This window comes from Panthera uncia (genome assembly GCF_023721935.1).
Source record: "Panthera uncia isolate 11264 chromosome D3 unlocalized genomic scaffold, Puncia_PCG_1.0 HiC_scaffold_8, whole genome shotgun sequence".
NCBI classification, from domain to species: domain Eukaryota; kingdom Metazoa; phylum Chordata; class Mammalia; order Carnivora; family Felidae; genus Panthera; species Panthera uncia.
Window position 1 is genome coordinate 64,425,422 of NW_026057586.1, and position 26,434 is coordinate 64,451,855.

Sequence of the window (26,434 nt, forward strand, 5' to 3'; positions counted from 1 at the left end):
TGACTGAGCCACCCAGATGCCCCTAAATAAATAGTGAGCCACCCAGATGCCCCTAAATAAATAGACTTTAAAACTCATCTTCAGGGCACCTGGGTGGCTCAGTCGGTTAAGCGTCTGACTTCTGCTCAGGTCATGAACTCGCGGTTTGTTAGTTCGAGCCCCGCATCTGGCTCTGCTGACAGCTTGGAGCCTGCTTCGGATTCTGGGTCTCCCTCTCTCTCTCTGCCCCTCCCCTGCTCATGCTCTGTCTCTCTCTGTTTCTCAAAAATAAATAAATGTTAAAAAACAAAAACAAAAAAACTCATCTTCTAAGATCATTCTCCTCTATAAATGCAATACCATTATTGTATGTAAGCAATTAACGGTGTCCTCTAATATTCAACCCATATTCAAATTTCACTTGTTCCCCAGAATAGATTTTGCAGCTGCTTTTGTTTCTGAAGTGTCATCCAACCAGGGCTGGCACATTTGCGTTTAGCTATTTCTCTTGTCTTTTTTTTTTTTTTTTTTTTTTAATAAAGTGATATCTACACCCAACATGGGGCTGGAACTTATGACCCTGAGATCAAGAGTCACGCTTCTCTGACTGAGCCAGCCAGACACCCCTCTTAATTGTCTTTTCACCTAGACCAGGACCCCACTCTTTTTGTTTTTTCTTTTTTTTTCTGTTGTGTTTTGAATGACATTGGAGGCCAATCCAGTTGTCTAGTATTTATCACTTGTTTGTGGAGTACTTTTACTTGCTCCTCTATCCTTGTGTTTTCTGTAATCCAAGTTTAGGGCTACATATTTGATTTTGGTAAGTTAGCCCTTTGAGACTACCTCAACGGTAATTAAATCTTCATGATTTGTAAATATACGTGGATTCAAGATATATTCTCAGAAATATTTTTATTAATAAGAGTGTACACTCAGAGATTTAGAGACAACAGGCTATAAATGTGGAAACGTTACCTTCCTTTACTTCCCTTACTCTTCTCTGTTTATGTGAGTTTCTTATATTCTCTGTGTACATTTGGATCCACCTCATACAATGGTATAAATTTTGCTTCAACAATCAAACATGATTCTATTCTAAAACTCAAGAGGATAAGGAAAGCCTATTGTATTTACCCGTTCTTCCTTCCATCCTGATGTTCCAAGGTTTTTTCTTTTGTCATTTTCTTTCTATTTACAGAAAGTCCTTTAACTTTTTTTAGAGGCACTCTGCTGGCAGTAAATTCTCTTAGTATTCCTTTTCCTGAGAATTTCTTGACTTTTCCCTTCATTCCTGAAAGATATTTTCACAGGGTATGGGATTTGGGGTTAACAGCTGTTTTTGGTCAGTGCTTGAAAATGTTATGCTACTTCTGGCCCCTGTGGTTTCTAGTGAGAAATCTGCTGGCATTCATACTGTTTTATCCTATACATAAGATGTCATTTTTCTCTTGCTTTTTTTGAGATTTAAAAAAAAAAATGGGGGCTCTAATATTCAGAAGTTTAATTACGATGTGTCTTGGTGTGGATTTCTTTGGGTTTAACCTATTGGGATTCAGTCAGCTTCTTGAATCTGTAGGTTTATATCTCTTGCCAGATTTTGAGCTAGATTTCTTTGTTTTCAGGCATTATTTATTCCAGGGTGTTTTCACCCTTTTGTTTTCCTCTCCTTCCAGGGCACCAATGACAGGAAAGTTAGGTCTTTTGTTGTAGGTTCACATGTTACTGTTTGTTTGTTTGTTTGTTTGTTTTTCCAGTCCATTTACCCCTCTATTAATCAGACTGGATATTTTCTATCATCGTATCTGCTGGTTCTTTCCTCTGTTCCTCCATTTTGCTCTTGAGCCCCTCTACTGAGTTTCTATTTCAGTTATTGTAATTTTCAGTTTTAAATTTCATTTTGGTTCTTCTTCATTTTTCTATTTATTTACTAAAGCTTCCTATTTTTTTCTTTTGTTTCAACTGTGTTTTTAATTACTCATTGAAGCATTTTTGTGATGGCTGCTTTAAAAATTTTTGTCAGATAATTCTCACATCTTTGTCATCTTTGAGTTAACATTTATGGATTTCCTGTTTTGGTGTTCAGTTTGAGATTTTCCTGGCTCTTGGTGTGATGACTGCTTTTCAAATGAAACCTGGACATTTTATTTTATGTTTTGAGACTCTGGATCTTAATTAAGCCTTCTGTGTTACCTGCTTTCTCTGACATCATTCTGGCAAAGGAGCAGGTGGGCAGCATGTCTCTTTATAGCCAGGTGGAGATAGAAGTTAAAGATTCTCCACTTGACCTCCATTAACCACCAAGAAGAGTGGCTCCTTGTTACCACTGGGCAAGAAAGTTCTAGGCTCACTACTTGGCCTCCTCTGATACCACCCCAGTGAGCATGTTGAGAGATGTTACAAGTGAAAGGTGGAAGTGTTACAGGTGGGAGGTATTCACCAGGGTGAGAGTCTAGGCTTCTACTTCGTCTTTGCCAAGTGGATAGGGGTGGGGCCACAGTTTTTGGTCGTGGTGGCTGGATTAGACCAATCATTGTCTAAAAGTTTTCTGTCTTTCAAGGCTGCTCTTTAGGATCCTTTGGCTTTTGTTGAGGACTTTTTTTCTCTGTGCCTGTTGGGGTTTCCAGGTTGCTGGCTTCTTCAGCTCCAAGTCTAGGATCTATAAGCAAAACAAAACAAAACAAAACAAAAACAAAACAAAAAAAAACCCCAGTGGCTGGTACGTGGAAGGATATTGGTAACATTAGTGCTTAGTGATCTGGCGGGGAAGCCAGTATGAAGTAGCTATGCACTTCTGGATCACACAGTGATGGGGATGATGGAAGGCTGGAGTGGACAGACGGAGCACATGGACAGAGTGTAGCCTGAGCAGGCACTGGGGAAGCATCTGCTTCTGTCCACCATATGGTGTCTGTAGTGCCAGTGGGCTAGAGAGGTCTCAATCATCCCCCACTTCAGTTCTTCTCTTCTCTAGGACCAGGCTGAGCTCAGGACATGGGAATGAATGACCCATGTTTTCCCTCAGGGGTCCATGTCCAGTGGCTTCTGCCTGATTGGAACCTTCTCGGGCTACAGGAGTACATTCCTGGCTTATTTGCTCAACTTTTTTTTTAATGCTTATTTTGAAGGAGAGAGAGAGAGAGATAGCACATGAGCAGGGGAGGGACCGAGAGGGGGACACAGAATCCGAAGCAGTCTCCAGGCTCTGACTACAGAGCCTGATGTGGAGCTCGAACTCACAAGTTCTAAGAACATGACCTGAGCTGGAGTCAGATGCTTAACCAACTGAGCCACCCAGCCTCCCCTATTTGCTCAACCTTTTGTTCTCTTTGTCCCTACATCAGGAGATAGTGGCACAAACCATGAAGAGGAGGCAGCGAAGAGAGTGGGAGGCCCGGAGGTGAGTGTGTACTTCAAGCAGCACCCTGTGCCATGGAGTCTGCAATCCCTCTGGGATACCTATGTTTTCCATGGCGACTAGATACTTTCTTTTTTTTTTTTTTTTTTTTTGCATTTGAGGACAATACATTTAGACAGAGAGAAAGAGATTGAGAGTGCCTGTGACCAGGGGAGGGGCAGAGAGAGGGAGAATTCCAAGCAGGCTCTGCGCTGTCATTGCAGAGCCTGGCGCAAGGCTTAATCTCATGAATCATGAGATTATGACCTGAGCCAAAATCAAGAGTTGGATGCTTAACCAACTGAGCCACCCCAGGCACCCCCAATTCAGTTAGTTTAGAGTCTCTGGGCTGGTGGCTCCAGGAGTGAGCATGTGTTCCCTGTATCGGAGAAGAGCTCTGGATCCCCTCTGTATCATGCTGTGGTCTTACAAGTGGCAGGACTGGGCTCAGAGGTCTTCTGCTCTCTGTTAGGGATAACAGCCTCTTGTCTTTTATTTTTGTTGTTTTTCCAGATATAGTTTTATTTGTAAGTTCTTCCTAAATGAGATAGATGCTAATTGTATAAAAGTTTTCATAGAAAATGTGAATGAGAAGAAAACTGAATTATCTATAATTCCTCTTCACATTGCAAATTAAAAAATTGAAGTGCTCCAGGGGCACCTGTGTGGCTCAGTCGGTAAGCGTCTGACTTCAGCTCAGGTCACGATCTCACTGTTCATTTGTTCAAGCCCCACTTTAGGCTCTGTGCTGACAGCTCAGAGTCTGGAACCTGCTTCGAATTCTGTGTCTCCCTCTGTCTCTGCCCTTCCTCCACTCATGCGCTGATTCTCTCTCTCTTAAAAGTAAATAAATATTTAAAAAAAATTGAAGCACTCTAAAATAAAAAAATGGAAAGATTATTGTAGCTTGAGGTGACCGTGCCACAGTGCTGTTGAGTTGAGTATTCCTTACTTGATCCAGTCCCTGAAAGTCTCTGCTGTTCCAGCTGAGGGCGTTGTACTTGGCTACTCCCTCATGAAAGGACAATGAAAATATATTTCGGGAAGTGCAATGAAAAGGAAAGTGAATATAATCCATATTCAATGATTGGAAGAGATTCTGGCTTTGAATCAATCTTCCTGGGGTATCCATACTTGTGTATTTTTTATGTGATCATAACACGCACCTAATTTTGCATTGTTTTTACTTAATCTAACCATTTTTGATAGTTCCAACACTTTTATGACTTGCATTATACTTATATGGCCAATCTCCTTTTCAAACTGGAGGTTACTTCTGGTATTTTGCCATGACAAATAAGGCTGCAATGAACAATTGTGTTTGTGCACATAGTGTTGTCTTGCTTGTTCCTTTGAATTGTTGTCTTAGGATAAAAGTGGGATTCTAAGATTATTCTATGCCATTTTACTTCTTTCATTGCCACAAGCCTTTTATGTCAATATTGCTCCCTTTCCTGCATTGCACATGTGTACTCTGAAACAGTCCATAAGCGAATACAAAGAGTACTGTGACTTAATGTGTTTCTTTGATTACTGTCAAGTTTTAGCATTTTCCAAATGTTTGTCTTCCTTGTACTGCTTCCTGTTGAAGAACTGCATTTTATGTCATTACAGAAGAGACATCCTCTTTGACTATGAACAGTATGAATATCACGGGACATCGGTATGTACGAATAGGTGTACTTCACCATAAAGTTCTGACTCAAGGGTCAGTGACCTAAAACATGAGGAGAAATGAGCATATGTTTTAGAACCACAAAAGCCTGGGGTGCCTGGGTAGCTCAGGTGGTTAGATGTCCAACTTCGGTCCAGATCATGATCTCGCGGTCCATGAGTTTGAGCCCCGCGTCGGGCTCTGTGCTGACAGCTCAGAGCCTGGAGCCTGTTTCAGATTCTGTGTCTCACTCGCTCTCTGCCCCTCCCCCGTGCATGCTCTCTCTCTGTCTCAAAAATAAACGTTAAAAAAAAAAATTTTTAGAACCATAAAAGCCTGATTTGAATCTGAGCCTCACAACTTCTGCTGTGTGACCTAGGGCATGTGGGGGGCAGCCTCTCTGAGACTTAAACTTTTGTTCCTCCATAAAAGGAAGAGAACAGCCCTCATTTCAGAGGCAGTTGTTAGGATGATCCTGCACACCCAATAGGTGCCTAAAGGACAACAGCTATTATTTTTGTTCACCATCAAAAATACAGAACAAGTCTGTGTTTATAATTACCAAGGCCCATCACTGCATGTGTTATGGAACAGAATTTCACATGGAAAACCTACTGTGTTGACTGTGGCAGGTATTTTTTTGCTTTGTTTTGTTTAATTTATTAAAAAAAATTTTTTTTTTTTAAGTTTGTTTACTTATTTTGAGAGAAAGCATGCACAAGCAGGGGAGGGGCAGAGAGAAGGAGAGAGAATCCTCAGCAGACTCTGCATCATCAGTGCAGACCTTGATGCGGGGCTTGAACTCATGAACTGTGAGATTATGACCTGAGCCGAGATCAAGAGTCGGACGCTTAACCAACTGTGCCACCCGGGTGCCCCTGACTCTGGTACTGTTGAGCAGAGCTCAAGGCTGTAAGGATCCCTAGAAAATTAGTTTCCAGTAAAATATGTGTTCAGTGTTAGCATTTGGCCCTGGGACCTTGAACTCTGAGTGCCATATTTCCAGTATCCCTTTTAGTATCAAGGTCCCATTGTCCTTTGAAAGATCATCTTTTTCCCTCTCTGCTCTGCCCCAGCACATGGAAAATTCCAAGCAGTGGGAGGTGGGTGGGGCAGCAGTCGCCCAGCTCCCTCCAGATTTGTGAATCATTCCCTTGGAAATCCTCTCTGGTGGGCAGCCCAGCATCACACAGCCAATGGGACTTTAGAATCTTCTGGTCAGACACTGATACCCCTTGTTGTCTCCTACCAAAACCCAGACTATGCTCACAGGGAGTTAGTTGCTTCTGTCTGCAGACAGCCCTGTTAGAAAGATCTTCCTCACAGAGGTCCGGAAGCACCCTTCCTCTTTAACGACCAGGTAATGAGAACCAAGGCCCTGCTTCATCCAGCCTTCCTGAGAGTGTGTGTAAGCCTGCCAGCCAGCCAGGAGGAGTGTGTGGACAAAGGTCCCTAACCTCCTGGCTTCATTGCCTCCCCAGGTATCACTGAGGGACCCAGTGAGATGTGTAGAGGCACTAGCACAGTGCTGTACTCAGGTGTTCTCCCTTGCATGATGAAGTATGTACATAGAAATGACTAGTTAGCAGAGGAGACCATGCAGATGACTTGAGTTCCTCTGTCTTCCTCCCTTGGTTTGGCCTGGAATCCACCCATGCTTCCTTCCCTAGCTGGGAATACCTTCGATCTTTAGGGGCTTGGCTGGGATCCTGGACAACCCAGCCCTGGTGCACACCCTGCCTAGGAGCACAGCTGCCTTGGACCTCAGGCTTCTTTCTTTCTTTCAGTCAGCCATGGTGATGTTTGACCTGGCGTGGATGATGTCAAAAGACTTGAACGACATGCTGTGGTATGTAGGCCCCAGTCAAGACCAGTGCTATGTGGGGCTTCCTTCTCCAAGTAGCTGTCCTTCCACAGTGAGAACAGGGTCTGGAAGAAGACATCACTGTGTGGTCCCCACCAGGAACATTGGACACAACCCCTTTCTGGGAATAGGCATAGCCCTGGTTTTCTTCCTTTGAGGCTTTTGTCTGCATACAAACTCCTAGGGGAAATGTAGGGAGCATTGTTGGGTGCAGAGGGTCAGGGGGTGGGGCCTGAGTGCAGCTCTAACCTTCCCACCCTACCACTCAGCCTTGCTGCCTCGTAAATTCAGGTGACAGTAGGAGTGGGAGATTTGAATATGGCAGCCCTTGTCAGGCAGCTTTGCTTCCCTGGCGTGCTGTGAAATCTGGTACAGGAATAACCCTTAGCCCACCTCTGAGTTTGCTGCACTGGCTGCAAGCAGGAGCACCCAGCACATTGGGGTGCTGTACACAGGTTGGTTTAAAAACTAAACCCAGAGTCTGAGGAAAGAAAATACAGGTCCGGCCTGCTCCACCCCCTCGGTCCTCTGCTCTAGTTCTGGTTTTCTCCACTACAAGATGAGGAGGGGATATTCTTTCCAGGCCTGAGCCCATGGTGGGGATTGTAATGGTCTTTGCTGAATCAGGGTTTTACGACAGCCGGGGGCTGGGGCAGGACCAAAGCCCTGGTTACACCTAGGCCCCAGGGTGCTCTGTCATCACCCTGAGCAGATGCCTACCTGCCATCCTCAGGTTCAGCTCTGTTAGCCTCACCTGCACTCCCTGCTATGTGCTTGGGGGCACCCTTGACGGCCCACTCACAACAAGTACCTCCAGTTTAGCATTGATGTCAGAATATGCCCCCTTGAAATGCCTCCAGAAAACTCCAGATATAGCACAAGAACAAATGCAAAATAAGCTGATACAAAATATATGCATGGGAAGGTTGGAAGGAGGAAAGGGTGGGCTTAGGAAGACACCCCATGGTGGCATGTTTTGAAGAAGACCTTCTGAGAAGGGACTCACTGCACTGACAGATATGGTGGGGTGCTCGAATGCCCTGCCCCCACATGAACCTTCCAGGGCCTCTCCATCTCACTGCTCCCAGCATCTTTGACTATTCTTGGCTCTGGTCCCAGAGGGGGTTATTGAAGGACGCTGCCTGGGGACTGACAGAGGGTAATACCTGAGGTCCTGGTTCCTTCTGCCATGGGCTGGCCATGGTCCTTGGGGAGGTCAGGCCAGCTTGGGCCTCCATCATCTCATCCACAAAAGATGAGCTTAGAGACAGGACCTTGGAAGGCTCTTAAGAGGCCTAAATTCTGTGACTCTATGTCCTGCCATTTCATACCAGGACAACAGCCATGGACTTGATGAGGGTCTGTTGTGGTGTAAGCCATATTGCAGAGGGGCAGGTGACATGAGGGGCTTGGGGGTGGAGTGACACACCAGGACCCACCAGCAACTGAGCACCGAGTCTGCTGCAGCTCTGCTCCAGAAAGATGAGGGTGGAGAGTGTTGGGGTCAGCCAGCTCCCAGAGACCACGTCAGGCCTGCCATCCTTGCCCTGGGAGAGCTCCCTCCTGTGCACCAGAAGTTCCCACTGCTGTGCTACTATGCTGGGAGCCCTGAGTTGGCTCCATAACCTTCTACCCTGCAGAGGAGAGACTGTCGGGTGGTGGGCCTGGGCCAGGCCATGCTCCTGTGAGCTTTGTTGCACTCTTCTCTTCCAGGTGGGCCATCGTTGGACTAACGGACCAGTGGGTGCAAGACAAGATCACCCAGTAAGGATGTACTCAGGCTGTCAGAGGTTGGCCTGTGCTGTGGCCATGTACATGGCCTGGCTGCAGCCCAGTTTTGCAGTGGGAAGATGGGTGGCAGAGCCCTGATGAGGAGGGGGCTGGCCTTAGGCCTGGATCCTTGTCACCGAGGAAGGGCTTAGAACTAGGCCTTGTATGGATGCTTCATCCACCCTCGGGGAGCCCAGCAGGTGGAGCCAGAGGTGAGAGGAGGGAGCTCAGTATCCTGGCTCTCCATGTGGTCCTTGCAAGGTAGACATGGGGGCTCTGGGAGGAGGAGGTGAGGACCCCAGGAGTCCTACCAGGGAGGGTGGATGTGATCTCAACGGCAAGGGGAAGGCTGGCAAGGACTGCCAGGAGGGCTGGCATGGAGCCGAATTCTCTTTTGCCCCTTGGTGAGCGGGCTTTAGTGCTCCCCATCACTCCTGATGGAGAGCTGAAGGGCTGCCCCAGAATAGAGATACCTGGGAAGCATGGGGTGCCAGCACCCCCTCTCATCCGCATTCTGGTGGCCATCAGGTGAGGACTCTAAGACAATTGACAGGGAACCCTACCCTAACCCTGTCCAAGGACACTCCTTGTGCAGTTTACAGAGGCCCCAGCACCCCCATTCCCTGCCTCTCCACCCCACTCTGCCTACCTGAGTCATATGGTGTAGCCTAGGGACCAGGAGGGTTCTGAGTCTCACAGGCGTGGATACCTTGCTGGGCCTTGTTCCCCCTTCTCTCTTAAAGATGGCATGCGTTGTGTGCAATGCCAGGCACTGTCCCTGGCCTATGGCAGCCCCTCACATGAGGCTCCACTGTCACTGTCCTGCTCAGTGGCCATCTGCAGGTGGATCTGGACTGGGGTCTGCCCTCTCCTGCTGTGCTTGAGAGGATCCACACCCTTTGCTGTGGACTACTGTCACTATGTAGTCCGTCCACTTGACTGTGACTGCTGGACAGGGCTTTGGCCTCCTGCAGTGCCTGCCCTCAGGAGGCCTCAAATAAGTAAGGGCAGGACAGCTGCCACCCAGAGGAGAGTGCAAGGGGGCAGGGGCTGCGGCCAGAGCCCACCCCTCCCAGCTCTGTCTACTCACATGCCCCCTTGGGCCTGGATCCTCGTCGTGGAGGAAGGGCTTAGAACCTAGCTGCCAAGGCCCTGGTGCCACAGCTGCATTTGGCTTTGCAGAGGTGGTGGACCTTCCTCATCCTGACAGGAACAGCCTGTATGGTGGGCTAGCCCCTTAGCCTGTGAGGGGGGTCCCCCGAGGGAAGGAGGGAAGCCACGTGGCCTGGCTGCACGTGAGGGAGGAAGGCATCCACCCAGGCGGCTGGCAGTGCTTTCATTCCAGGATGAAGTACGTAACGGACGTTGGCATCCTGCAGCGCCATGTGTCTCGGCACAACCACCGGAATGAGGATGAGGAGAACTCCCTCTCTGTGGACTGTACACGGATCTCCTTCGAGTATGAGTATCCTTGTTGTTCAGGCCGGCCAAGCACAGGCAGCACCCCCCTGCCCTCAGTTTTGCTCAGCCACACACCACTTTATCACCTCTGCAAGCCCAGCCCACATCCCCCTGGGGGTGGTGTGGTTGTGGCTGTGGAGCCGCAGGCCTGGATTGTACTGCTGTGTCTACTGTGTACCCAGGCAGGCAGTGGATGAAACTAGAGGCTTTGAGAAAGGGGCCCTGGTGTGCTCTCCAGGCTCGGCAAAGCACCAGGTACTGGGGAGTGGACTCTGTCCTGGCTCTTCTGTATGGCTTTGGCTCCTAAATGCCAGTGCTGTGTTCAGAAGCATCATCTATTTATTTACGGCTCATTGTAGGCCTGGTGTGTTGCAGGGCCTATCTGTGCAGTGCGGGCAGTTTAATGATGAGCGCAGACTCTTGCCAAGCCCGTCAGGAAGCAGTAAGCCAGCATGTGATTACAGAGCACAAATGTTCCATAATAAGGTGGGGCATTGATGGAGTAACCAGGGGGTTGTTGGGTGGCAATACTCAGGAAAGGCCTTTGCGGGGGGCCACATCTCAGGCTGAGACTCAGACACACGGGGTGGGAGGGAGGACAGCCTGGGCCAAGACCATGGCTGTGCAAAGGCCCTGAGGAAGGGACTGGAGAGATGAGTGGAGTCTGAAGGTCAGAGAGCCCAGGGCAGTGGGAGGTTGAGGAGGTTGTTGAGTTCAATTCTTTATGCTTAAAAGGTCCCTGGACTGCTGGTTGCAGGGATACAGACTGGCAGCCATAGGTATAAGGCAGGGCTGGGGCCTGCTGCTTCAGTGGTAGGTAGTGATGGCGGGAATGATGCTGTCCTATGCCTGCTGGGATGGATGGGGACCAATAAATGTGGATTTGGATAGGTGAGTAGAAGGTCATGTCTAGGAAGACGTGTTAAATGTGAGGCATCTGAGCTCCCAGGATTGGAGAGCCCACCAGGGCCTGACACAGGATGTCCAGGGATCAGGTCTCAGCCATCAGGCTGGGCAGCACTGAGGACAGAGCCCACCATGTGGTCAGAGCTAAGCCTCAAGGGCAGATATGTTGGCAGAAATGGTGTCAAGGTACCAGCATGACACTGGGAGGCAGGCAGAACCAGCCTGACATCCTGCTTAGACCCTTGGGACCGGGAAGAAGGGGCACACAATGGGGTGGGGACAGGATCACCCTCACACACAGCCATGCTCACAGCCCCACTGGCAGTAAACAGTGTGTTTAAGAAGAGGGGGTTTTGTTCAGGGGGGTCCAGCAGAGAGGCGGGTGTGGGAGAGGGCCAAGCTAGGTGTAGCATGCAGGGAGCAGATGTGATGACAGCATGGACTGCCCTGTGTAGCCATGAGGACTGTCTCTGTCACCACAGTACCTAGACTCTCAGAACCCCCGCGCCTCAGTTTCCCCGTCTGTCCAACAGTGATAATGGTGTGCAGACACCCCCTTATAAGCTCTCCATATGGGTCAAATGAAGCTAAGGAGGTGTAACTGGTTGTGCAGGCAGGCTCTCTGGGGATGGGTAGGGCCGTGCACTGCCCAAGCCACGGGTCACTGGCCAGCCACTGCCTCCTTGACTGGGCCCAGCCTCCGCCTGGCACTCTACCAGCACTGGTCCCTCCATGACAGCCTATGCAACACATGCTACACTGCAGCCAGGTTCAAGCTCTGGTCTGTGCATGGGCAGAAGCGTCTCCAGGAGTTCCTTGCAGACGTGGGGTGAGTGACCGCCTTGGCCCAGAGGCCCCCCACTCCTACCACCAGGGGAAAGGTCCCTCCCCTTGGTTGTGACCAACATTCAGAGGCTGCCTGTTTCTACCTGAAGTGTCTCACTCGGAGACCCCAGAATATTGCCCAAAGGCCTACATATGAAGACCCCTCTCATGAGCACTGGGACTCCTTGTAGAGTGCTCTCAGTCCCACTGGTGCTTGGTGACCTCCATCTGAAGCCAGGTTACTCATGTGACTGGTGCTTGTCATCTTTCCAGCCTCCCCTTGAAACAGGTGAAGCAGAAGTTCCAGTCCATGGATGTCTCCTTGAAGGAGAATTTGCGGGAGATGATCGAAGAGTCTGCAAATAAATTTGGGTAAACACATGTTTTTCGGCGTTAAGCTTTGTTCAGGCTTCAGCTTTAACCTAAAATAATGCAAAAACAAGAATACACAAGCAAATATGACCTGTCTAATCTTTCCCAAAGTTTTGAGTTCTCTTTGGTTTAAAAGTAGGTCCAGGTCTAGAGAAGTCCGGGTCCTTACATCCTGGGGCTGAGGTGTAGACCTCTAGGTCAACCTGGTCTATCCCTGACTGGACACAGGAAATAGCTGTGGGAAGGGCCCCCTGAGGCCAGGTTCAGGCACGCTCTGCCTAGAGGGTCCTGTGGCTGCTTCTAGCATCCTGGGACATGGGAGGGGCTGCACACACATCTCTGCTCTTTCCCCCAACCAATAGGACAGCTTTGGACAAGGCACTCAGTGCCCCAGGTTACAGGGCTATTATGTCAGGTCTTCTCCCCCCCTCCATTCTTGGACCACAGTGGTCTTGCCTTGTGCATTAGCAGGGGCCAGGGAGAGACAGCCGTACATCTGCTGGCCTGGCCTGGCAGTGAGAGCTCACCCACAACTTGAGAGCACTCCCACATGCACACAGGGATATCAGCCATGTTGCTTGCTCCCATTGCAGGATGAAGGACATGCGCGTGCAGACTTTCAGCATTCACTTCGGGTTCAAGCATAAGTTCCTGGCCAGTGACGTGGTCTTTGCCACCATGTCACTGATGGAGAGTCCCGAGAAGGACGGCTCAGGGACAGATAACTTCATCCAGGCTTTGGACAGTCTCTCCAGGTAGTGGGCCACTATTCCTCATCCTAATACTCTTCAAGGAGGCAAGTCACAGGAACCCCAGGGGCATGGGGGTGACTGTGTCCTGCAGAAAGTAATCGCAGTCCACCAGGGGAGCATGTGACACATTTCCTGTCCATCTTCCTCTCAAACCCTTTCCTTCTCCTTTTTGATTTTTAATCGTTTTTTACCTCCTTGACCTCTTCAGTCATTATTTGTGGTGTTTATTCATTCTTGTGAGTTTTTTTCTAGTTTAATCTTCATTTATCAATTATTTGCCTCTTATTTCTAATTTTTTTATTTCATTTCCTGAGATGTCTCATTTTATATTTTGTTTTTAATGTGTCTGAGCTTGCTTTGAAATAGAACATCACAGTGTTGACCTTCTGGGGGCACATCTTTCTAGAGTACTTGCATTATCGATATAGGTATGCTATTCTCCCTATTCCCTTTTTTCTGATAGTAACTTTGAGAGGATTTGACCTTGCTCCTTGTCTGTTTCTCATTTTTTGTGTGTAAATTTAGCTTCCCTGACTTTCAGAGGAGGCATGATTCAGACAGCTTTCTAACTTCAGAGAACTGCCACTTCTGTTGCTGTGCAGTGTTAAAAAATGTAGGGGTCTGCTTTCTGGGGTTTCCTGCCCTGTTCCCTGACATACTTTTTTTAAATAGCTTTACTGAGTTATAATTCGTACACCATATAATCCACCCATTTAATGTGTACAATTCAGTGGCTTTTAGTATATTTACAAGGTTGTGCAAATATCACCACTACCTAATTTTTTTTTTTTTTTAATTTTTTTTTTCAACGTTTTTTATTTATTTTTGGGACAGAGAGAGAGACAGAGCATGAATGGGGGAGGGGCAGAGAGAGAGGGAGACACAGAAACCGAAGCAGGCTCCAGGCTCCGAGCCATCAGCCCAGAGCCTGACGCGGGGCTCGAACTCACAGACCGCGAGATCGTGACCTGGCTGAAGTCGGACGCTTAACCGACTGCGCCACCCAGGCGCCCCGCCACTACCTAATTTTAGAACATATTCGTTGCATCAGAAAGAAGCCCCCCATTCCCCTTAACCATCACCTCCCAAATCTCCCATCTCTCTGAGCCCTAGGCAACCACTAATCTACTTTCTGTCTTCATAGATTTGCTATTTTGGACACTTCGTATAAACGGGATTGAACAATACATGTCCTTTTATAACTGACTCCTTTCACTTAGGCTAGTGTTCTCAAGGTTCATCCATGTTGCAACATGAAGAAATTTCCTTACTTTTTCTTGCAAATAAGACTCTATGGTATGGATATACCACATTTTATTCATCCATTGATCAGTGATAGTTTCTACCTTTTGACTGTTATGAATAATGCTGCCATAAATACGCATGTATAAGTTGTGTGGACGTGTTTTCATTGCTCTTGTGTATATGCCTGGGGATGGAATTTCTGGGTCGTATGGTAAGTCTGTTTTATCTTTTGAATAATGGGTAGACTGTTTTCCAAAGTGATTACATCATTTTACATTCCATCAGTAGTGTATGAGTTTGAATTTCTCCACACCCACCACGGTAGCCATCCTAGTGTGAAGTGACGTGAAGTGGGATCTCATTGTGGTTTTGATTTGCATTTCCCTCATGGCTAATGATGTTGAGCAGCTTTTCATGTGCTTATTGGCTATTTGTAGATCTCATTTGGAGAGCTGTCTATTCAAGTCCTTTGTCCATTTTTAAATTGTCTTTATTATGGAGCTGTAAGAATTGTTTCCTATATGCTAAATATAAATCCCTTACCAAATACATGATTTGCAAATATTTTCCCCCATCCTGTGGGTTATCTTTTCACTTTCTTGATACAGTTCTTTGAAGCACAAGGTTTTAATTTCAGTCATATCCAGGTTATCCTTTTTCTTTTGTTTCTTATGTTTTTGATATTATATCTAAGAAACCACTTCACAGTTTTACAGTTTTTGCCTTTACATTAGGTGTATGATTCATTTGAGGTTAATTTTTGTGTCTGGTGCAAGGAACAGGTTCAACTTAATCCTTTTGTATGTGTACATCCAAATTGTTCTAATACCATTTGTTGAAAAGACTTCTTTCCCCCCACTGAATCATTTTGGCACCCATGTTGAATATCAGTGAACTGTAAATATGAGAATTTATTTCTAGACTCTCAGTTCTGTCCCATCAATTGGTGTATCTGTCCTTGTGGCAATACCACACGGTTTTGATTACTGTAGCTTTATAGCTAGTTTTGGTTATTCTGTGTTCCTTGAAGTTCCATATGAGTTTTAGAATCAGCTTGTCAGATACTGCAAAGAAGTCATATTGCTTTGAACCTATAGATAAATTTGGGGAGTATTGTTGTCTCAACAATAGGAAGTCTTCCAGTCCATGAACATGGGATGTTTTCCCATTAACTCAGATCCTCTTTAATTTTTTTCAAGAACGTTTTGTATTTTTCAGAGAATAAATTCTTTTTGTACTTCTTTTGTTAAATTTATTCTTTTTTTTAAATGTTTATTTATTTTGAGAGCACATTCACAAGCAGGGGAGGGACAAGAGAGGGGGAGAGAGAGAATCCCAAGCAGGCTCCACACCATCAGCACAGAGCCTAACTTGGGGCTCGATCTCACGAACCTTGAGATCATCACCTGAGCTGAGATCAAGAGTTGGATGCTTAACCAACTGAGCCACCCAGGTTGCCCCTGTTAAATTTATTCCTAAATATTTTATTCTTGGGATGCCTGGGTGGCTCAGTCGGTTAAGCGTCCGACTTCGGCTCAGGTCACGATCTCGCGGTCCGTGAGTTCGAGCCCCGCGTCGGGCTCTGTGCTGACAGCTCAGAGCCTGGAGCCTATTTCAGATTCTGTGTCTCCCTCTCTCTCTGACCCTCCCCCGTTCATGCTCTGTCTCTCTCTGTCTCAAAAATAAATAAACGTTAAAAAAAAAATTAAAAAAAAATATATATATATTTTATTCTTTTTGACACTATGGTAAATACACTTGTTTTCTTAATTTTATTTTTGTTTACTGATTGCTATTGCATAGAAATAGAGTTGCTTTTTGTATATTTATCTTGTGTCTTGCAACAGTATTGAACTTATTTATTAGCTCTAATAGTTTTTTTGTTTGTTTGTTTTTAGTTGTAATAGGTTTTAGTTATTCCTTAGGATTTCCTATATACAAGATTATGTTATCTGCAAATAGAGATGGTTTTACTTTTTCCTTTCCAACTGCTAGAACCTCCACTACAATCCCAGGTACATTTTTGTCTGTACCTTCTTTTTCCTTTTTCATATTGTCTCTGTCTTACTCAATTTTGATTCCATCTTGGCAGTTTCTCCTCAGTGAGGGACCCAGAGTGGAAAGGAGCTCTGGCTGGTCAGAGCTAGACTGCTACGGCCCCCTAGTCTTTACCATGTCCCCTTGCACTTTATCACAGCTCCTGCACTCACCTGCTATTGGACAGGGTAAAACTCTCACTTTGAACCACTGTGCCCCAGTTGCCTGGTGTTTTTAAACATTCTTAGCTCTTGCTGCTTCTCTGCTCCCTCCCACACTAACTCCCAAAGATACACCGGTCTTATGGCCAGTTGGTGGTCTATTCCCCCTGCTTATGTTTTGGGGTCTACAGTGTTCCCTTATTCTCTTGTCGTGAGAGTCCTAGATTTTTGGTTTTACAATGTGGTTGCTCTATTTTTATCTAGAAATATAAGGAAATCCCAAAAACTATAGTATCAACTGTTGATGCCCTCATCCCAGAGTTGATGGAGCAGTTTTAGACATTGTTTACTGACTTCCTGCTATGACAGAATATTTATTCCTCTTTTGTGCTCCTTTCCCTTCCTGTGCCACTGTTTTTAGCTCCTTTGTAACTGTAACATACTTACATCTTGTTCTATCACCATTGTCTCTTTTCTCCCTACTTTGTAAGAAAAAGATATTAGCATTCTTACTTTTCTCTTCCCTATACCTTCTACTTTGTGAAATCTATGCTTTTATATTTTTAGGGTTAATAACACTTGGTTAGAGAATAGAATGCAAGTCATCTCATCCTTGACTATAGATTTGATTCTAAAAGATGAAAATCAATGTTCCAGAATCACTCGTGTGCAGTGATTATGTTACTTTCTGATGCTGCTCTTTGTTTTTCCTGGAACTCTTAATTGCCTTCTTTATAATATCCAGTTTTTTCCCAAGCTCTACTTCCAGGAGCTATTCCTTGAGTCCCTTTTGTCTAGGAGAGCCTGGGGTTCTGCCTTCTGACACCAGCCTGGACCTGCAGCTCTCTAGGCCTGCTGTTCACTGCCACCACTGATGTTTGGCACTGACTGTGCCAATCCCAGGCACTGACTGTGCCCTGGGTTGGAGCCAGTGTTTCTTAGGGTCCTTGTCTTTGGTTTTTTCAGCCTTTCATTTTTTTAGAGCATACTTCTCTTTCTTTAAAGAAAGAGCACATAATGAGGTAAATGTTCTGAGTTCTTACACATCTGACAATATCTTTATTCTACCCTCACCTGGTCCCTGGTATAGCTTGTATACAATTCAAGGTTGAAGGTAATTTCCTGTTAAATGTGGATTTTATTGCTCCCCTGTCTTCTAGCAGCCAGTGGTGCTAATTGAAGTCTGAGCTATCTTAGTTCTTGTTTCTTTATCAATGCCTCATACCCCACCTAAAAAAGCTTGCAGGACTTTTTCTTTTATTTTCAGTGTTTTGTCATTTCATAGTGATGTGTCTTGGGTAGATCTTGCCTCATGGATTGTACTGGGTTCTCAGGCGAGCCCTTTTGATCCAAAGCCCCAGATTTTTCAGCTTGGGAATGCTTTTGTACTATTTATTACTCCTCTCAAACATACATATGTGGTTTTTTTATTCTTTCTTTCCTGGAATACTCTGTCTGATTTTTGCCTTATGTTTTCCATGTTTGTCTTATTCTTGGTGTTAAGGAAGCTTCTTGACTTTATCCTCTAGCCTTTGAGTGAATTTTTTATTTTTTTGCAATCACTTTACTTTCCACAAACACTTTGAGTTTCTGATTGTTCCTTTTTCATGGCATCCTGTTACTGGTTTACAAATACCTTAGTTGCCCAAATTCCTTTGAAGATTTTAATTAGAATTCATTTCAAGTTTTCTTTTGTTCTCCAAATTATCTCTGTTTCATCTAGGGTCACTTTTTCTGGGCATAGGCATTTCTCAAATACCTGGTGGTCCTCATGATCAAGAGGGGGAGCTGTGGAAACCTGGTGAGGCACTGGGTCTTTGGGTATAACATACAGGCTAGAAGGCATTGCTTCATCTTGAAAGGTCGAGAGCCAATATGACACTTTGAGACCTTTAACTTCTTGGTGCACTTCTCCACAGAGTTCATTTTAATGTATTTAGAGGAGAACCCTCCTTTCGTGGGGGGAAGGGTAATAATCCATCCGTCAGGTGAGGTGTCCCTGATTCTCCTCTTGGACCTTGCCCTGGCCCCTCTGTCAGAGCCCTCTGGACACCTTCCAGGTCCTGCTGGACAGTGTCTTCCCTCTGTTGGCTTTCAGTTTCCTGTCTTCTGATGCCCCTCCCACATCTCATGTTTGTCACTGGGTTTATGTATGTTTTATTCCTTCCTTTCATATGAAAGGGAACTCAGGAGGGAAAGAAAGAAACTCTCATCCCCATATACCCTCCCAGGAGCCAAGTGCTCTGTTTGTGACTCTATGCTGAAGCTGTGTGTCTGCCGTGTTACAGGAGTAACCTGGACAAACTCTACCATGGCCTGGAACTCGCCAAGAAGCAGCTGCGAGCCACGCAGCAGACCATCGCCAGCTGCCTCTGCACCAACCTTGTCATCTCCCAGGGGCCCTTCCTCTACTGCTCCCTCATGGAGGTCAGGCTTCCTGTGGACAGCTGAGCACCAGGCCACGCCTGCCAGCAGCCCCGTCTGACTGTCTCTGTGTCCTTCCCCTGCAGGGCACTCCGGACATTGTGCTATTTTCCAAGCCAGCATCCCTGAGCCTGCTCAGCAGACACCTGCTGAAGTCCTTTGTGTGTTCGGTGAGGAACTGGGTGGGTGGGTGCCAGAAGGTAGATGCCCAGAGCAGAGCTTGGACTAGGCGTTAGAGGCTGGCCTTGAGGTACTGGTGGCCGTGCACCAGCTGTGGGGTCTGGGGAAAACACTCACTTTTTCTGAGCTGTGTTTTCCTCAGCTGACCCTTCGGAATCTTCCAGTTCCTAGAAGCTCTGATTTTGTTACTTGGCCATCCTGGTCTCTTGGACAAGTAGGAAGGGACCTCATGGAGAATGTGAGGCTACGGCTTATGTTCAGCTGTGGCAGATCAGGGAGAGATGAAGTTGGTTGTAGCACAGACTTGCTTCCTAGCAAAACTCTGTTTTCTGGGCTGGCTTTCCCTTTTCCATGTGTGGTTCCATCTTTTGTATGGCCTAACAGCCTTCTTTGCCTTGGCCTGGGACACCCACCCCTACCCAGCTAACATCAGGCTAACACACCCCCTGGGTATGATCACAAAAGGGATGATCCCACACATGTCAACAATCAAAGTCTTACTCTGCTTCCTGGATGACAGTTTACACTGGGGGCTACTCTTAACAAAATGTTTAATAGGATGTTGACATTATCTCATACCACTGAACTGACCTATAAAATGATTATCTGAGTATTATGTGAGGACAGTCAAATAATGACAAAAGTTGGACTAGGGACAAAACATGAGCTCTAAAGTTGTCTAAGCTTCTTTTATTATTTTTTTAGTGTTTATTTATTTTTGAGAGAGAGAAACAGAGTGTGAGTGGGGGCAGGGCAGAGAGAGAGAGGGAGACACAGAATCTGAAGCAGTCTCCAGGCTCTGAGCTGTCCGTACAGAGCCTGACATAGGGCTCAAACTTACGTACCACGAGATCATGACCTGAGCCTAAGTTGGACGCTTAACCAACTGAGCCACCCTGACGCCCCTGTCTAGGCTTCTTTTAAATCTCAGCCTCCTTGTTTACCAGTTGTGTGATATGAGGTCAATTATTTGATCTCTGGCCTCAGTTTCCTCATCTGTAAAATGGATGAATGAATATCCACTTCACAGGACCCATCATTTATCAAATATTCCTTAAGCAGTCACCACCAGCCAGGCTCTGATATCATAGGGTGACCAATGACCCTTGGATACCCTTCAGTCCTGGACAAATCAGGATAGTTGGTCACCTCTGTCATAGGGTATGGGTGCAATGGGTACAGCAGTGAAGGAAACACTTGAGTCTCCATGTTGAAGGCGGATGCATGCTGGCAAGGGGACAGATGACGAAAGATTATGTGTGGTGTCAGATGGTGGCACGCCATGGAGAAGCTGAAGCAGGATAACGGAGGGGGGTTGGTTGGGGGGGGGGGGTCCTCCTGGAGAAGGTGACAACTGCTTCAGGACCTAAAGGAGGTGAGGGAGGGAACAACCAAGGGACACTGGCACAGAAGGAGGCTAGGAATAGGGTGTCACAGCGTGGGGGGCAGCTGCATGGGGACTTGAGCATCTGTGGTGAGAGAAAGCTCCTGGAGGTTTTTGGAGAGTGGGTGGCTGGCCCTGTTAGAGCTTCTAGGCATGGAGTGGTGCGCTTGCCCAATGGGGCTGTGACTAAGGGTGCAATTTACCTCCACAGACAAAGAACCGGCGCTGCAAGCTGCTGCCTTTGGTGATGGCCGCACCCCTGAGTGTGGAGCAGGGCACTGTGACTGTGGTGGGCATCCCCCCAGAGACCGACAGCTCAGACAGGAAGAAGTGAGCTGGGTTCTGCATCTCCTGGGAGTTGGGATCTCAAGGGGTGTCATTGGCCCATGGGTTCTGCTGAGTTGGGTGATCTTTGCCCTCAATGCCACACCAAGGATAGCCTTTTCCACCATGTGGCGGGACTGTGAGGGTTTAAATATGTGGGCTGCAGGTTAGCCACTGAGCCTCTGCCTTACCCCTTGACTGGACTTTTGAATTCTTTTAGTTTGTTCAAGGTCTCCCAGACAAGAGTGGCTGGCTCTTCCAGGATCCAGAATGGGCTCCACACCTACAGTGAGGTGTGATAAGGTATCCTGGCTCTGTGTGGCCTTGGGCAGGAGCCCCAGCCCTTCCTGGGCCAGAACCCTCTTCCGAGGTACAAATGGTTTATACTGAAAATCTGAGGGGTTTCAGGTCAGCCACCCCAGAAATTAGGCTTCACCTGTAAGGATCCTTGAGACCAACTCTGTACAATGCCTTCAAAACCTTCATGAGTGATCACCATCTTGTTTGGGCCTCACACTAACCTTTGAGGAGATCCAGGCAGTGTCTCCCATCCCTTCCCCCACCCCAGTGAGTCAGAGTCACTATTCACTAAATCCCCACTTCAGGCATTTGCCAAACATTTAAAAGTTTAGTTGTAAGAGCTGAAATACCAAAGATCATTCACTAGAGTGTGTGCAGGGGCGTGCACACCCAGGCTGCCTACCTGCCAGCACGGAGTTGCCATTCCAAAGTTGAGCTCACTTGCACCCCCATGGTTTGGGCAGCAGGTGGAGAATCCAGCACACCACCACCCCCCCCACCACCCCCCTACCGCCCGCATGCCGGCAGAAGCCTGCAGAACTGCTGTAGTCACCCAGACTGTGGGGTGGTGGCTCCCTGTCCTCCTTCAACCTTTTCTTTATTTAGCGTCTAGGAAACGTTTTGGACTTTTGTCAGTGGTGTACTTCTGCATTTTGTTTTCTTACCGAGTATCAGCCCTTTATGCACGTTTTTTCAAAAGTGACTTAAAGCAGTAGGAAACCTGTTAAATGAAGGTGACAGTTTATCTGTCATCTTCTATTGGATATTCAGGCTGTTTTTAACTTTTTGTTATTATGGACATTGTACCAGTGGGTTTGTGAATGCATAGGTTCATCTTCTTGTGCTTTTGAGAAGCTTCTCCCACCGTCTTCTAAACGTCTTCCCTGCATCTGTTGGGCTGGGTTCTCATTCTCCTCCTGCAGCAAGGTCAGGTTTTCTCCTGCCCACTCCATCCAGACATTGTATTGGCCAACAGGCAGGGCCTTGAGGGGCTCCCCAGTTCTCCCTGCTGCCCCCTTCATGCTCTGCATAGCCAGAGAGCCCTGTGACTAATCCCAGGGGCTATGTGTGACCATCCTTTGCCTCTCTGGCAGAGTCTCAGTGCTCCCCAACACATCCCAAGAGGTGACCTTGGTCAGATACTGAGTGACAGCTGGCAGCAAGACACCTAGCCCCCAAGTGGGGCAGCTTGGGGACTAAGGACCACTAGTGTCTTGTGCTCCTCAGTTTTCCCAGTTAGCTCTTATTGGCCTCTGCTGTGGAAGATGCTGGTCTTGGATCTGGATCAATCCTAGCTCTGGTTTGTGAGCTTTGACCTCCTTTTGTGTCTGCAAAGGCCATTTAGGTAGCAAGTTGGGAGAGACAATGGACTTTTTTAAGACAAATGCTTCCATGTTGCTGGGCTGCTTTCCAAAGCTATGCCATGGGTCTTGGATTCAGTCATACGGGGTGGAGCTGGCCAGGGGCTCCTGGGCTGTGTTCTCAAGACAGCCAGCAAGCCCTTCCCCCACAGGCCACCACAGCTGCCTGCGTCCTCACTCCAGCTATCAATCTGTTGCTGTATGTGACTGTGGTTAGTGGTTCACTCTGGCTGGTATGCAGTCTTGAGTGAGAGTTGCCACAGAGGTTTGAAGCACTCGCCCCTCCTCTTCCTGTTCTCCTTGACTGTGACCAGCCCAAGAGTCCCTTCCCCGTGATGCTCTCCCTCCACTGCCAGCCCTTACTACCTGCAGCAACCCTGAGCCCCCAGGGGTTGGGTGTGCCTCCCTGCCACACACCTCCACCCTTGATGTTCCTGCGCCCCTGAGTTGTGGCCGCACACTGTAGCCCGGCCCTGCAGGCTCCTCCCATCTCCACCCTGTGTGTGACCCAGCCTTGGCCGAGACTCCCATCCCAGCATGCCTCCCATTGAGCCTCTGCTTCTCCTGTCCCAGCTGCCAGCACGGTGGCAGGCATGAGAGAGGCTAAGTCAGGGCATATCCTGGGAGGTGCCCAGGGACACTCATGCCCTGAGGGCTGAACAAGGTCCAGCTGGATGCTGAACAGCAGCAAGAGAAGGTGACTAGTGAGTGTGGGTGAGACCTCAGAGGACAGTGGCCCAGGAAGGAGTATGAGTGCCAACAGGTAGACCCGGCGGCCAGGGAGGAGTCTGGGCCAAGTCTAATGTCTGTTCTGGGGACTTAGGAAGGTCCATTACAGTGGATGGGTTCCCAACAGACCTTTTATATGTCTGCAGCTTTTTTGGGCGGGCGTTTGAGAAGGCAGCAGAGGGCACCAATTCTCGGACGCTGCACAACCATTTTGACCTCTCAGGTAAGAGTTTGCTGTACTGGGGCCCTTTCAAGGTCAGCGCTGGCCTTGAACTAGGGAAGCTGGCATCGCTAGAAATACCTTGCAAGCAGCCCTCATTTTTTCGGAACCAGCCCCGGACCAGGTGGCTCAGGGAGCTCTAGGATGCCCCTGCCTCTGGTGGGCTCCCAGGGCAGAGAAAGAACGGGTATTGCCCATAGAGCCATAAGCCTGGCTTCGGCCTTACAGTCCAGCCCTTGAGACCACTTCACGAAGGAGTCCCGAGGACTGGCCTCTAGAGCCTCCTGGGCCAGCCTCACCCATCAGGGTCACCTGCCTCTTCTGTGGGTATGGAAACAGGGCTTATGGCAACCCAAGAGCACTGCCTCCAAGGCTATGCTGGCCACCACTGCAGGCCAGCAGCTCTTATCTGTGTTATCATGAAGGGTCCCACGTAGTCCTGTGACAGCCCAGGTACTGGCCCCACCCTTATGTTGCATGAACCCAGAGAATGGAAGAGCCCAGTCCAGGGGGTGGCTTTGCAAGCTGGCCAGTGCCCCCCCCACAACACCCCACAGTTTTCTCCATAGGCCAGCGTGGAACATGGTTGACATTTAGCCATATTTACTTTTTATTCTCACTGACAGATTTTTAAGTAAAACAGACATGGTGACCCCTCACCCTTTGTATTAGTGTGCTCGGGCTGCCGTAACAACATACGTAGACTAGGAAGTTTAAACAACAGAAGTACATTTCTCACCGTTCTAGAGGCTGAAGTCCAAGATCAAAGTGTACACAGGGTCGTTTTCTTTTGAGGCCTCTTTCCTTGGTTTGCAGATGGCCGTCTTTCTGGCTGTGTCCTCACACAGTCGTCCCTCTGCGTCTGTGTCTTTGTCTCCTTATAAGGGCCCCAGTGAGACTGGATTAGGGCTCCCCCATATGACCTCATTGACCCTAAACACCTTCAAGAGCCCACTCTCCAAATAAAGCACATGCTGTCTGAGGCGCTGGTGGCTAGGCCTTCTACTCAAGAACTTGGGGAGAATATACTTCAGCCCATAACCCCCATCTGTGAGAAAGAACAGTGTCTTTCATCACCATCAGCTGATTTGTTACAATGAGTCCCTGCCATCAGTGACCCAGTGTTTATCCCAGCTGTCTCAGTCATCTAAAGCCAGCTCTTTCATGCTGGGCCCACTTGGGCTGTGGCTCTATGTTGGGTGGGTTCAACCCCAGCAGCAGCACACACAATGTGGGAGATGTTGGTGCTGGCTGGCCTGCAAGATGTCCCAGCTTCTCACAGAAGATTTGCGGGCTGGGAGTTACTCGGCTTCCCCCATGGGTGGAGAGCAGTGAGGAGGGACACGGCAGAGGGAGCCAGGCCAGCACCCACCTGGGTACACTGGGCCTGGGGTTCCAGATGGCTCACAGGACCAGGCTGGTCCAGTTTTGCCCTGTTTGATGAGGGTCCATGTGCTTGTCTGAGTCTGATGGCCCCCAGAAATGGAGGTAGTTCACATCGTGTCCCCCTTGTGCAGAAGAGAGCACTGAAGCCGAGAGACTGGCCAGAGCAAGACTCAGGGCCTCCTGCAACCCACAATGGGGCAGGGCTCTGTGTCCAGCAGGATGGGAAGGCCTGTCTCTGCCTAGATCTGTTCTAAACTGTCACATCCCATGTCCCCCTTACTGGCTGTCACTGCCAGTCTCCTAGCTGCCCAGAGGGTCCTCCCCATAGACTATAAGCCCAGCTAGCCTCACTAACAGGCAGTCAGCAGTTTCTGAGGATTAAATACGGACAGTGAAGTACAACCTCTGAGTTCAAAAATTTCCAGGCCTCAAGGAGCTGAGTACATTTTGAAATGTGCTGGAGGGTGGTTCCCATCTTGGATGACTCGGAAGAAGGAGTTCAAACACCCTGACTTGTTTTTCCTACTGCTCCCTCACCCTCAGCCCTACTCCTCCACCTCACGAGGTGTTTTTCTTTCATTACTTCAGTAATTGAACTGAAAGCAGAGGATCGGAGCAAGTTTCTGGATGCACTTGTTTCTCTCCTGTCCTGATGGTGAGATGTGGGGGAGGGGTGGGTGCTGGAGAGTTTAGGGGGGCTCCCCAGAAGAGGCTGGGGGTGGCCCTGCCACAAAGCCAGCCTTGTTGAAGTGTAAAGAGGGCCCCGCATTCCCTGCTTTGAGTTTTTCCTCCTCAAGCCAGGCTTTTCTACTTGGGTTTCAGACCCAAGCAGTGTTCTAAGATTTGGGACCAACACATTTTTCCCAAGGATGTCCCTGGGCTGGCGGCAGTGCCGCAACGGGGCATTTTTGAAAGAGCTAATTTCATTAAGCTTCTTGGGACTCCTTCAGCAAGAGCTGGCATTTACCCTCTCCTGACCACACTATGGGCTGGGCATCAGTGAGTGAAATGCAGGCCTCCTGGCACTGCCGGGAAAGAGGGTGACCCCTGTGGGTGAGGGGGGCAGGGGAGGGACACCTGGAGCTTTGCTGCTTTTTGCAGCATTGTATCAGGCTCTGGGCAAGAGCCCACAGAGGCTCCTATCCGGGCTCTTGTGCATTTGACTTAGGAGAAAACAAAGCTATTAGCAGCCACTCATCGATAACTATAAAATGTCATCTCTGTGGGCCTGCACCAGCATGAGGCTGTCACTGGCAGTCCACAGTGATGCTCACCAGCCGGGGCTCTTTCCAGTGCCACTCATGCCATCTCTCTTGAAGGGCCCCCCCGCACAGTGGATGCTCATACTCAGCCCTGCATCTCCTTGAGCCCTGGGCTGGAGCCACTGCTGTGGTAGACAGGCCTTGTCAAGACTCTGAGGTAGGGGTGCCCTTGTTCTGGCCCAGGGTCTTCCCGCTCCCCCACCATCCATAGTGAGTTGGAAACTGTGGAGGGCAGGTGCCTTTCCCCTGTCAGGGCCCCAGTGGGCTCTGCTGAGAATGATATAGGGGGTCTCAGGGACCCCAGAGTCCCTCTTTCAGAGTAGGCTAGGGCATAAAGGGGCTCGTGTTGGGGAGGAACTTTGGACTCAGACCCTTCGGGTCTTCAGCAAGGTCTGTTGGGTACCTCACCAGGCTATGGCGGGTTCCTCATCTGAAGTGGGGCTA

General features: G+C 48.2%; 1 protein-coding gene across 3 annotated transcripts in view; it reads left to right on the top strand.

The window, feature by feature from the left end:
• The window catches only part of CDC45 (cell division cycle 45), a 33,742-nt gene that overhangs the window by 6,626 nt on the left and 682 nt on the right, over positions 1–26,434 (top strand). The window contains exons 7-20 of one of the 3 annotated variants that reach the window (XR_007455474.1): positions 3,321–3,376; positions 4,988–5,036; positions 6,815–6,876; positions 8,605–8,655; positions 10,007–10,126; positions 11,726–11,857; positions 12,127–12,225; positions 12,819–12,980; positions 18,709–18,847; positions 18,931–19,014; positions 20,620–20,738; positions 23,269–23,345; positions 25,317–25,383; positions 26,048–26,147. Coding sequence is in view for 2 of the 3 variants with exons in the window: in XM_049620570.1 (XP_049476527.1) it covers positions 3,321–3,376; positions 4,988–5,036; positions 6,815–6,876; positions 8,605–8,655; positions 10,007–10,126; positions 11,726–11,857; positions 12,127–12,225; positions 12,819–12,980; positions 18,709–18,847; positions 18,931–19,014; positions 20,620–20,738; positions 23,269–23,345; positions 25,317–25,381 (1,215 nt within the window). In the remaining variant the exon portion in view is untranslated. The remainder of the gene's footprint in view (positions 1–3,320; positions 3,377–4,987; positions 5,037–6,814; positions 6,877–8,604; positions 8,656–10,006; positions 10,127–11,725; positions 11,858–12,126; positions 12,226–12,818; positions 12,981–18,708; positions 18,848–18,930; positions 19,015–20,619; positions 20,739–23,268; positions 23,346–25,316; positions 25,384–26,047; positions 26,148–26,434) is intronic. The other 2 variants (XM_049620570.1, XM_049620571.1) reach the window with 2 other exon arrangements.